The 12,660-nt window shown below is 50.8% G+C and overlaps 1 protein-coding gene across 2 annotated transcripts in view; it reads left to right on the top strand.

Annotated features, from left to right (window-relative positions):
• The window catches only part of SORL1 (sortilin related receptor 1), a 153,432-nt gene extending 141,299 nt beyond the window's left edge, over positions 1–12,133 (top strand). For both annotated transcript variants that reach the window (XM_053928621.2, XM_053928620.2), the window contains exons 44-48: positions 121–295; positions 1,184–1,290; positions 3,866–4,058; positions 6,483–6,695; positions 8,057–12,133. In XM_053928621.2, the coding sequence (XP_053784596.1) occupies positions 121–295; positions 1,184–1,290; positions 3,866–4,058; positions 6,483–6,695; positions 8,057–8,124 (756 nt within the window). In that variant the 3' untranslated portion in view covers positions 8,125–12,133. The remainder of the gene's footprint in view (positions 1–120; positions 296–1,183; positions 1,291–3,865; positions 4,059–6,482; positions 6,696–8,056) is intronic.
• Positions 12,134–12,660: the final 527 nt, after the last annotated feature.

Below are 12,660 nucleotides of genomic sequence, written 5' to 3'. Positions count from 1 at the left end.
GGACTTTGGGGCTCCATTGTTGTTGCTGTGGGTCACAGCCACTGATACATTATGATACCGCCCCAACCTACACGGAGGAAGAAATGCCACATTTCTGCTTACCTGTCTCTCTTGTCTCAGTTATATGCAATTGCAGTCAAAGATCTAATAAGAAAGAGCGACAGGAGCTACAAAGTGAAATCCCAGAACAGTACTGTGGAATACACCCTGAACAAGTTGGAACCTGGAGGGAAATACCACGTCGTCGTCCAGCTGGGGAACATGAGCAAAGAAGCCAGTGTGAAAGTCACCACAGGTGAGCAGGGAGGGGCGAGGCCCGCCTGCAGAGGAAGTGCCAGCGCCCCCAGCAACCTCCGCACGGGGCAGGGCAGTGCAGGGACCCCTCTGGCTGCAGCGTGGTGGCCAGGGCTCTGCGGGTCCAGCATGGCTGTCGTTTTTCATGTCCTGAGTCTCTCTTCACTTCATCAGTGCTAGCTTGTGTTGACAGTTTTAGGGAAGAAGTAGAGGAAGGACCGAGAGAGGTAGGAGCTGAAATTGAGTGTTTGCCTCGAAAGCCAAGCCCTGCATCTGGGGACCTGGGTGAAGTCGCGGTGGCCCCTGTGGCAACACTGTACGCAGTGGCAGAGGCAGACTGGTGACCGGGCTGGGGGGACTTTGTGCCCGCCCGGAGCGGCCTTTGTTCAGGCTCAGAAGCAGGTGATGATCTCAGTTGTGGGGACAGTGGCTGTGTCTGTCATGGAGGCCCTCCGCGTGGGCTGTGGGCCAGGCCTCGTGCTGCTCCCCTGTCTAAGGTCGGGCCCTCCAGCCACTGAGCTCTGAGCCCCTCTGGCTCTGGAAATAGGATGCAGGCAGGAAGCAGAGTGAAGTCCAGGTCCAGTCCCCTCCATTCCTCCCTTGCTATCCCCACCCCATTTGTTTTTGGCTGTCCTTGGGTGTAAGGGCTACTCAATGAGTGTCCAGATTTCTTGGCTGAAGATATTATAACAACAGCAGAAGAAATGCCAGTTAAAAGGTGTCTACCATGTGCTGTGCTCTATACCAAGCAGTGTGTGTGTTCAGTACCTTCCTTATATTAGTCTAACCCTCCAAGGCTAGTGGTCTTCAGTCTCCCTTTGAAAGACAAGGCAACAACGATTCTAGCATGTAGCCACTAACTGCATCCTGTTTCGTCTTTAATTTTCAGTTTCATTATCAGCACCTGATGCCTTAAAAATCATAACAGAAAATGACCACGTTCTTCTGTTTTGGAAAAGTCTCGCTTTGAAGGAAAAGTACTTTGAGGAAAGTAGGGTGAGTTCTTCCTCCTTCTCAGTGACTTTCAGCATCTAACTGAAATCCTGCTTGAGAGATGAGTTCTTCAACCGCAGGTTAGAGGATGAGGGAAAGAACAGGCAAGGGGGGGAACTCGAGAATTAAAGCACCATTTTCTGTGGGATTGCTAATTAGTGAAGTGTTGATACTGCCCATTAACAATGAGAATCTTTGCACTGAGCACTTTCTGGTCCTGGACTCATCTCCCCCTAGAAGACAGAGTAGTGGGCTGGCACCCTTCCTGTGCATCCTGAAGCTGGACTGGGGAGCTGTCTTTCCCCAACAGTTTTGTTATCAGTGGAAGTTGAGTTCTTGTAGTGTCACCAGAAAAGTAATTTTCTGAGGCCTGCGTGGGAGAATGGGGCTGTGTGGTATGGTTGATTGATGATGGGGGATGATGATTGATTAAGGGGGTTCTGCTCCCGACTTCCCAGTGTCCCGTCTCCGTTTATCTGGCCATAGAAAGGGTCCAGTCTTGTCTTCAGTAGGATCAGTGTCAAGGCCAGGGCCCAGAGTATCTGCTCCACATTAAAGTACTGTCCAGGCCAGCATCTGGCCAGCTTACCTGTGTTCCCAGCTGCCATCCATTGCTGTGCTGCGGGATCAGCCTCCCTCCTGGAGCCTGCGTGTGGAGTCCCCTCGGCCATGGGCCACATGGCTATGGAGGGAGGATGCACCAGTGCATGGAACAAGTGCAGGTTACCAGGCAAGAGAGAGAGCTTAGTCCTTTGGAGTCCACGCCGTCTGCTGCGGGCCTGGTAGCTGCTCATCCAGGCTAGAGGGCACACGAATGGATGGGTGGGCCACAGAGAGAGCTGCTTTGTTATTCTGGGGTTATATATCTTCAGCTTGAAAAAGACTGGAAGCTTTTCCAGAATGACCAGCAAATTTCCCAGGCTATTGCTGACTTTGGATAGGGTCCATCCCCCATTGAGACTGAGAGGCGTGGATGGTCCAGCACCTCCCTCTGTGCCCCCCAACAATCTGGTACTGGATGGGGGAAGGGAGGAGTGTTGATCCCCTTGGTGGTCCCCTGGGTCGTGAAGCTGTAGCTTCCAATGAAGCAAGCAGTCTCACGCTTCCCCTTTTATTAAGCTCAATGTCTGCAAGAAGGTTCAACTTCACTAGAGACCTAAACGACAAAGGGGTGGCACTTTGACATTAAATTGGCAATGTTTTGGGAAAGGAGTGTTACCAGTATGAGCAGTAGTTGGGGAGGTGAGTGCTCCGGGAATGTGAACTGGTTCAACCTTCTGTAAGGCGCTTCAGGAAGAGGCATCAAAAGCATTAGAAGTGTTCTAGCCGCTTGACCCAGCTGGTCTTTCCTTGTGCTTGGAGGGGGCAGTGTGTGTAAGGAATTGATTTCCCAGGCTGTTCGGAGTGGTTTTGTTTACTGCAGCAGCGAAGAGGAAACAACCCAAATGCTCAACAGAAGAGCGCTGGCTGAATAACTTGTGGGTGGTTGATGTTCGTGCCACTTCAGTTTTTTCCTTTATGCCTTTGGTATTTTGCAAACTTTGTACCCCAAATCTGTGTGAGACAGGAAGTAGTGAATGCTAGTGTGTCAAGAACGTGGAGATGGGACTCCAGGCAGGTGGCCTTGGGAGACTGGGTTTGGCAGCCGGCAGTCATTCGGGATCCCTCCTGGGGGCAGAAGCCCAGTGCTTGGGTTGGGAATGCAGGTCAGTGGTCCGCTTCTGGGGGCTCTGGCAGAGTGCCACATGCCCTTTTCCACCCCTGACTTAGAGCTCCGAGAATAGGCAGGCCAGGGCTATGGGGACCAACATGCAGGTCTCTTTTTAGTGGTGAGGGGTTTTGGCACTGGGGTGCCTAGGGATTAGCAGAGAAGGCCAGCAGTGCACACTGGTCCCTGCAGCAGGGGGGGCCCGGGCTGTCCCAGCGTGCCTCTCCCAGCACAGGACTCTGGGGCTGTGCCTGAGCCAGTCTAGCTGGACGCACGTTCACGTCATCCTGCCCTCCAGAGCCTGCTGAGGTGGTTTTTAATTTAAGGCCAGGCTGCTTTGGGGCTGCCATCAGCTTGGAAGAGCTAGGAGGCAAGGAGCTGTGGGCATGGGCGACGATGGAACTCTCATGCACAGTTCTATGGAGAAATGTCCTCTCTTTCCTGATGCGAGGTCCTTTTTCTTACCCCATTGCAGGAGCCCGCGGCATCTTGACTTACTGTTAGATGCCATTGCCGCCCATGGGCACTGCACTGCCCAGATTCCTTGTGGCACTGAATATTGCTTGAGACCAGAACTTTGGATGTGTGCCGAAATGTGTGCTGATGCGGCTTTTGTCAGGGCTGCACTTGCTGCTTCCGCTGGGAGCTCACAAGGGGCGTGGTGGTTAGATGAGACTGTTGGGAGGGAAAACGCCCATTTCCTGAATCCAGTGTCTCCATGGTAGTGTAGAAAGAGCTCGTAGGAAGCCCACAGGACTTCGACGTCTATGAAAGCTTGCAGTCAGGAGCTCACACAAGGTTGGAAGCTGCCACAGAAGCTGTCAGCTTCCTTCCATAGGCTCCTGAGCCATCTCTCACGTTTGTTTCCAGGGCTACGAGGTGCACATGTTTGACAGCGGCATGAATATTTCAGCCTACCTTGGGAATACTACTGACAACTTCTTTAAAATTTCCAACCTGAAATCGGGGCATAATTACACCTTCACTGTCCAAGCAAGGTGCCTGCTTGGCAGCCAGATTTGCGGGGAGCCCGCTGTCCTGCTGTATGACGATTTGGGGGCTGGTAAGTTGGCATGGCTGCCTGTTTCTGGCTCCCTTTCTAGAGAAATGCATCAGGAATGTAGTGTGGCTCCATGAAAATGTGTTTTTCTATGAAAATGTGCTGTTCTACAGTGCATTTAAAATAATTCAGTTCATAAGGAAATCATTTATGTACCAATGTAATTAGGCACTGATTTATCTGTAAATACTTCCTGAGCCAGGCATGCTGAGGAGCTGGAGTTACAAGGCAACCACGTTCTGCATGGGAAGCTCAAGCACGGGAAGGTGGACAGGCTTTGTTTAAAAATGAAATTTTGTTTGGGAAACACTAGGTTAATAAGAAATTTGTGGTTTTGTTTTTTAGGACTCTTCAGAGCCTCCAATATGCTCCTATCCCCCATGATTCTCCAAGTTAGCAAATAGTTTCCTTGTCACGGGTAGCCGATTTTACAGCCTTCCCCTGCATTTTAGCTGGGAGCCTGGGTTTGGCTGGGGTCTCTCTCGGGGACACTCACGACACCACTGTGGGGTCATGCTGAGGGCAGAGGAGGGGGACCTTCCATTCACACAAATTCTGCATATTTTGTAGGCACTTGGCCAGGGTTTCAGCACACTTGCCGCCGGCTGTTTTAGTGTCACTTGCTGCCGGCCAAGCACTGGCCAGTGCTCAAGTGAGACCCTGAGTCAGGCTGCTGTGTGCTGTGCTGAGCCCTGTGCCCCAGGCGCACTCGGGGGGAACGCCCACCCTGGGCACTGCCCTAAGCAAGTGGAGCTTTGCACACCACATCCCTCCGGAGAATCATGGATGTGCGAGGTTCTTAGAAGGTCCTATGGAAAATGGACAACAGAACTCTTGTGAGCTTGGTGTTTCATGAATAGAGAGCCTCCCTTTTAAGTGAAACCAGTCAGCAATTGTTAAACAGACTTCAGGAACACTGCTGTGAGGACAGCTGCCAGCGGCCTCTGAAACCAGGACCGTCAGGCAGAGCACCTCCTGGTTCCGCCTATCCATCTGCATCCCCTGTGCCAGGCTCTGCCCGTGGAAGTGGGGTGCAGGCAGCAGCTCACTCCCTCACGTCGCTGCCCCCACTCTCTTCGCCCTGGTGCTCCATCCCAGGGCAGTACTCTCGTTCACCACCTCACAGGAAATACGGTGGCTTTTTGTTTGTTTGTTTGTTCTTGTAAGTCAATAATGAAAGAAATTAAAGACGCAAACACTGAATTGCTAGATGAGGCTTGCAAGAAAAGGTTCTCTGGCTTGTCTCTGAGAGTCCCCTATTGGGAAGACTCCCTGGGCAGCTGCCGGGTTTCTGCATGTGGTGGAGGCCCATGCTGCCTCACCTGGCGCCAGGGTGCAGCCTCACGCTGAGCGAGACTCCTCAGGGATACTGCAAAGCCCACTCACTTCCTAACACTTACTCCCCAGTTCCATTTCCCTGCCTGAGACTCGGGCTCCCCAGGATTTCCGACTTTAAAAGTCTACCCCTTTTAGGAAGACTGGCCCTTTAGGAAGAGCAGCAACTGTCAACCCTTGTCATCTCAGGGCTCACGTAGCCTAGTTACCAAGGCACACCAAGATGTACATTTTTGCTAGTCTGACCCCCAAATAGCTGTAATTTTGATTCATTCATCCTGGACAGCTATTGTGTTGCCTGTTGTCATTTGTTATTTGCCAGTCTGAGGGAACAGAGGGCAGTGCCCCTGACTGAATGGTCAAGCACTGCAGGCTTTAAAGATGCTGGCGACATTCTGGTGGGAAATCACGCCCTAGACCCTGACAGGATATCGTCATGCAGCTCGTGTTCGTTTGAGACAGTGGATGGGGCGTTGCTTTTAGGTTAGAGACACTTAGATGGCTTTGCAGAGAGCTTTTTAAAAAATGTTAGATGTACATGAAAAGGCTCTCTTGCCCTCTCTTCTCTTTAAATGGAAAACCTCATAAAACCTCATGAGCTGACAAGTCACTATTGAGTAAAGGAATCTCATTTTTGTCACTTGATGGAGTTTCAGGTAATTGCAGGTCGGAGGGACTTTGGTGCTAAGTAGGGGAAATAATTGCCATCTCGTTAATTAGTGGTCTGATTTCATATCCTCTTATGGAAGGCAAACAAGTGGCCTTAAGTAATAATGCTAATGAAATCAATGTTGACACACCAACAAAGGTCTGCCTTCTGAGAGATTATCTAAATAACCAACAACGCAGTGATTAGGCATCGAATGTCATTACCGTGTTTGCACGCACAAGGCCCGAGTCTATCAGCTCAAGGCAAGTAGCCGGGAAACACTCAAGCGTCCTGTGCAGGGGATGCGCCAGGCAGGTGGTCTGTGTAGGTGTCGCAGACTGCTAGCTTCTGTGGTGTGTGTGTGGGGGGTCACTGACGAGGGGCCTGGTCCTTTTCCCTGCCCTTACACAGGAGGCTCATGGGTTGTCATCCTCCCTTGGCAGGTGGGGATGCGTCAGCTGTCCAGGCTGCCAGGTCTCCTGATGTGGCTGCTGTGGTGGTGCCCATCTTGTTCCTCATCCTGCTGAGCCTGGGGGTCGGCTTTGGCATCCTGTACACGAAGCACCGGCGGCTGCAGAGCAGCTTCACTGCCTTTGCCAACAGCCACTACAGCTCCAGGCTGGGCTCCGCCATCTTTTCCTCAGGGGATGACTTGGGTATGTGGTTCTTCCTCCCGGGGGCAGATGCTCAAAGCCAGTGACGGGATTAGGAAGTACCTACCTTAAACTCATTTTTTGACTCAAGAGGGGTTGTGCATTAGCCAACAATCCCACTGCTTTGGATTAAACCAGTTAGAGCCCTTTGCTTTGAATTTGCTTCTAAGTTAAAGTACTAAAGTACCAGTGTTCTCCTCAGTCACATGATCTGGCCTGGCCAGGCAGCGGTTTTGTGGAAGCAACTGGTAGCAGCTCACCTTGAACAGGAAGGACAGAGGGGCCCCGGGCTTTGGGTACTCCCAACGAATTGGCCAGTTCTCAAGGATTTCCAGCCTCTGGTCCGTCGGAGACCTGGGGGTGCCAGTCAGGGCAGACAGTCTCACTTTCCCAGTGGGCTTCTGGCCAAAGACACGCTTTCCACTCCGCTGTTCCTCTTCTGACCACTCGTGCCACCTCCCTGGTCCCTCTTTTATGTACTGATCACATAGAGCGTGGGGAGGAGAGGGGACTGTCCCTTTTACAAATGTATGCACACTCTACTACCAAACACTAATGGAGCTAGTAGACCACTTACTGTAAGAAACTGGGTGTGTCTGGGGACTTCCCCCAACTGAGGCTTCTCCAGACTCGGGATGCTGAAGGCGAGTTTCACATTCGTTCTTTTCTGTAGACTAATTCTAATTGTTTTGTCTGTAAAGACGCTATGTATTCCCAGTCACTGATCACTTGAGATTAGCTGTTTGCTTCTTCTCAGTTCCTTTTTTTGCCTTATTACAAGTTCTTGGACAGCTTGCATGCATGGGGTGGTTTCTTTGCTGCTGGTGTTCAGGGCAGAAGCAGCCATCCCATTATGGGGCCACGCATCACCACTGAATTGGGATCAGCACTCGCTGCACGGGACCATACCAGGCCCTTGAGGAACAGCACTAGGCTGGGACCCGCCCTCGGAACACGTAAACCCTTCTGCGATCCTCCCCTTAGAGCAGTGTGCGTTCAGAGGAGAAAATAAACAAGTCCCCTGCCCTGACGTAGGGTGTGCCTAGCTCAGACTGGGGAACTAAAACATCCGTTGGACTTTTAAGGAGATAGTAAGATTCTCCTTCCCAAAAGGTTGAGTTGACTTACTTGGTTAAGTTCAAGCTATGATCAGAATAAGCTTGGCCACCCATTGATGGGAGAAGAGGACCCAAGAGTGCCAGGGAAGCTGGGTTGGGTTTCGGCATTGGCTGAGTGCCGGCTGCTGTGGGCTGACTTTCCTGGCAGGCTTGTGCTGGGCTGGCGTTGGGAGGGGTGCAGCGGTGGGAGGTGGGACCGACACAAGGCCACCGCAAGTCACTAAGCACTGTCTGTTCTGCCTTTAGGAGAGGATGATGAAGATGCTCCAATGATCACTGGGTTTTCAGATGACGTCCCCATGGTGATAGCCTGAAAAAGCTTCTTCCCTCCCTGGAAACCAAATGGTGTAACTGTTTTATTTGATAAAGATAGCTGATGGTTTATTTTACAAGATGCACTTTGAGTTGCGATGTTATTTTTATATGGGCCAAAAACAAAACAAAACAGAGAGAAAGGAATGGATAGACTTTGTAGTAATCACCTGTGAGCTGGAAGCAGGTTGGTTTCATGGCCACGTGGCTTCGAAGCGACGTCATGGCGTCTCACAGAGCTGTGCTTGCTGGCATGCTTCCAAGTCTGTGAGACTGGCCAGTCTTGTTATTTTTCTAAGACACGGAAATGTATTTAATAAGAACTTCAAGAGAGAGTGGTGGGTGGAATCCCTCCTCCTTGAAATTATGCTTCAAATTTAAAATTTTGTTTGAGTTTATTTTATATGGACGTGGTTGGTGGGGGAAGATGCTTCTATGTCATTTTGTTAATTTATTGGGACTCTGTACAAGGCCAGGCCGTGGGGTCACCCGACACCGCATGTGTTCTGAGCCAGAGTGAGTGTGGGGGGGCGGGGGGGCAGAAGCAGTGTGTTGCCATCTGGAAACAATCCTTCTCTGTTGACTTGGGTGTCACGTGACGGCACCAGGCAGAGAGCACATGGCGGCACGGCTTCATTGCACCAACCTGGAACTGCCGCTTGGGAAGCCCTGCGAGCTTGTTTCTGCTCACAGCGACGGCCGGAATCTTGGTGTGCTGCCTCCTGCGAGACGCGGCTGTCAGAGCTGCTGCATGGCCGACACTGCCTCCGCAGACATGGGTCGCCATCACCGCAGACATCGCTCCGGCTGTGGGAGGGAGCCGTGGACCTGTGCCAAGACAGACTCCGTGGGCAGCGCAGTGCCTACACTTCCAGTTTTTGTTTCTATGTGTCACTGAAGAATCTCAAATGTGAAGTTTGTGTTTGTGTTGAGGTGGCCACTTGTCCTTCCAAATTCATACCGATACATGCGGTCGTTTTGAATTGGGTCACTGCATTCTTTTTTTCTTTTCTTCCACTTCCCTGGCCCATATGTCTGCCCAACTTAAAGAGAAAGTACTGTTCATTCTTACAGAGATATAGGAGGTCCATGAACTTGAGACCATTCAATCCCATTCCCAGAAGCAGCCACACTACTCTCTTCCTATAAAGGCCACCCCTGTGTCCCAGTGATGGCCACATAGTGGGGATGAGGACCTCATTGTGGCCTGGCGCCCACCCTCGAGAGGTGATGTTTTGGCCCCGGGACCCAGCATGTCGTGAGCCCTGCGGTTGAGTCTCCCTGCCGCACGTCCTGTCAGCAGGAAGCGGTGAGCTCTGGCACAGGCCAGTCCACTTTGGGACGGTCGCGCTGTCCCGGCTTTCGAACACAGCCTCTCTCAGATGCGGTGCGCCACCTTCTCTCAAGTGCTTGCTTTCTTTTAACCAGAAGACTCATTCTTGGGTTATAATACAGTTTCCTTCTACCTAGGGATTGTTTGGAAACAAAGAGCCAATTACATTTAATTTGAAACTACACAGGGTGGGGCAAAAGTAGGTTTATTGTTGGACGTATAGAAAATAATACAATGACTTACAAATTGTACAACAACAGGCTCTGTTTCCCGCCCTCGGCTACAAGCCTCTCCGCTCCCTGCAGGCCGCAGGGAGCAGGAGCACTTTAAACCACAGGCGCCAGTGTGTCCTGCTGGTGATGCTCTGCTGCTCCTGCCTGGCGCAGCGGCTGGCTCCTCCAGTGTACATGCTCTTGCCTCTTGTTCTACTTTGTTACTCTTTTAAACACTGGAAGTCCTTTGTCTTTGTCATGTCTCACCTTGGAGTTTGTTCACAACTCCAAGCCCATTCCTGCCCCCTCCTCCCCACCTTGTTAAGCTCTGTAAGTGGCTGGAAGACCAGCAGTCTGATGGAATGTCAGTCATTTACTTGAACCACCAGAAAGTATGTTTCCTTCTTTCTCCGCCAGCTATCCAGTGAAATCGGTAAAAGCTGATACAAAGGCTCTGAGACTGTATTTTCCATTATTCCATAGGCAAGCCTTTTTACAGAGCGCATGTCTCCAGTTGGTGCCCTGAGCTGTTTCTGAGTATCCAGTTCTGATTACTAGAGCTTCCCAATGCTCAGCCACACAGCACTGTGCAGGCTGGCTGTCCCCGCACCGCGCCCCCCTGCCCCTGGAAAATGCCACTGTGCTGTTTGAGGAGCAACAGCCTTTCAGAGCTGGAATGTTTTATATAAATAGAAGAGCTAAGTTGCTGAAGACTCAGCTAGATGCAGCTATGTGTAAATTGTATATTTTTGTGAACTTAACGAAGCACACACTCTTACTCCCTCTGCACAGCTCTGCGGGGTTCTGATGTACATGTGTTCTCTGCAGGAGTCCAGAGCTTGGAGTGACAGTAAGAAATGAAAACAAAAACTGGGTGCGCCCTTTGAGTGGGACCAGATAATTGCCTTCACTGTGACCAGTTGGAGCCCCCAGTTGTTTGTGAAGAGGGGGCCTTTGCACCTTGTTGAGGTGCCACCTCAGAAGTTCGCACTGTGCAGGGCACAGGATTTGTTCTCTCCCAGAGCATGCTAGATGTGCATCACAAGTGGGCGCACACTCGGACCTCTGAGTGTGGCAAGCAGGGCACTGTGCACAAACCCTCTGGAAGCCGGCTTTGCCCCTTTGTGTGCTGAATGCCGTTGGGCCTCAGGAGACATGGGTTCATGCAGGCGAAATGCCAGAGTGGAGCTCTCCAGAGGGTCCCAAGGAGAAGCCGTGTCTCTGCAGGCCTGTTTCCAGCTGGTTGGGAAGCTCCAGCACCTGCTGGCTGCCCCGGCAGCTGAGGGTACAGTCATGATGTTGCACAGCAGGCTGCAATTTCTGACTTTGGGGAGAAGGGTTCCTGGGCTCCGCTTGGCAGCGGCACTTGGGGTGGACTGGTGGGACACAGCTGTGCGTGTTCTCTCCTGCCCATCACGTGTGGCCAGCTGGATTCCAGTCTACTTAATTTCCACTGTACAAAACTGTTTGAGGAGTGGGGAGGAACTGGGGAGACTGATGGTGTTGTGAGACACTTACAGAGAACCACCCACTTCTCCTTAGAGAATCCTGCCTTCTGACATTCACCCATCAGTCGCCTCATCCAGTAAGATGTATTTCCAGTACTTCCTTAAGGGCAGAAACCCGATCCCTCTAAGGGGTCCTGATGAGTTCCTGAAAAGGTTTTTCTCTTCTTTCAGCAGGGGTGGGGCAGCCCTTTGGGGGGCAAGTCCAGGGCTAGGGAAGCAAACTGAATGCTGCCTCCATGTTGGTTTTAGGAATTGACTCTACACTGTACAGACTCTCCGCTGGAGTTGGGGTCATGTCTTGACATTATGTTATTTTTCTCAATGGGAGTGTGTGCTGCCTTTCAGGTACAATTTTTGTGTAATAAAAGCCAGTGCATTTAGTTTATATAGAATCCTTTCTATGCAAGACTGAGATATGGAATAAATACCAGGAGATCTATACGGTTGGGTACAAGGACAGTAAACATGTTTTCAGAAAGGGCATCACCACTGAGCTTGGACTGAGGGAGGCAAGTTGTGCCTGTGGCTCTGCCCGCTGATTCTGAGCAGCTGTGTCACGCGTCAAATACCGGAGCCAAATGACCAAGAATGGTTCTAGCTTCACGTGCAGTGGCCCACGTGGAGTGAGTGTGAATGCTGAAGTGGGACAGTATGCTCAGATATTCTGTCATTTTGTCATTTGAAGACTCTTGTTATGAATTATTAGAAACTTTAAGCAAAATCAAAAGTACCTGCAGCGAAATAAAAGCCGACTCTGCTCTCATTTAAAGTGAAATGCTGTACACTTGTTTTTCTCCAAAGTGAAAATAGGCATTTATTACTTCAATTGCCTTGATTAGTTTCCAAATTACTGATTTATGCTGAAGATTTTACTATATTGTTGCACAACTTGAAGATAATTTCTGTCTCAATGTCAACTTTTTTCACCGAATAAAAATTTAACTGAGTCAAGAAAACACCTGATTGAAAACCTGCTTGTGTCTTGAGCTGTTCTTTTGGGGACAATAAAGGTGGTTGATACAGTGTCCGAACTCATTCGATTTGTCTGCTGTAGGAGGACGTTTGCTTCGTAGGTGCGCGAGAACTGCAACCTGGACCGATTCTGTTACCAACAAGCTGGATGCAGATGGTGGTTCCTTGAAGAACAAGATGTCTTTGTGTTGGCTGAGGAGTGGGGAGAGACCGTGGAGGCTGTTTTGACGTGAATGGAGTTTTTCAGCAAAGGGCCATGAGTGGAGTGGATCCCTCAGAGCTGTGTTTGCATTCACTAAGAGACACTTTGTGAAGAAGGCAGTTTTCCCATCTAAGAGAAGCCAGGAGGGCGGGGTGAGGAGCTGGGTGTCCAGGGACACTTTTAGGAGGTCCCCCCAGGAGGCAATGAAGTCTCGGGGAGTTCGCTGCCCTTTCCTTGGAGCGGGAAGTGGCAGGACCTGTAACTCAGGTTTGGAAATCGGAGATCTCGGGGGAGGGGGGCAGGTGGTTTCA

This window comes from Desmodus rotundus, chromosome 7 (genome assembly GCF_022682495.2).
Source record: "Desmodus rotundus isolate HL8 chromosome 7, HLdesRot8A.1, whole genome shotgun sequence".
Lineage (NCBI taxonomy): Eukaryota > Metazoa > Chordata > Mammalia > Chiroptera > Phyllostomidae > Desmodus > Desmodus rotundus.
This window is presented reverse-complemented; position numbering and strand designations above follow the sequence as displayed.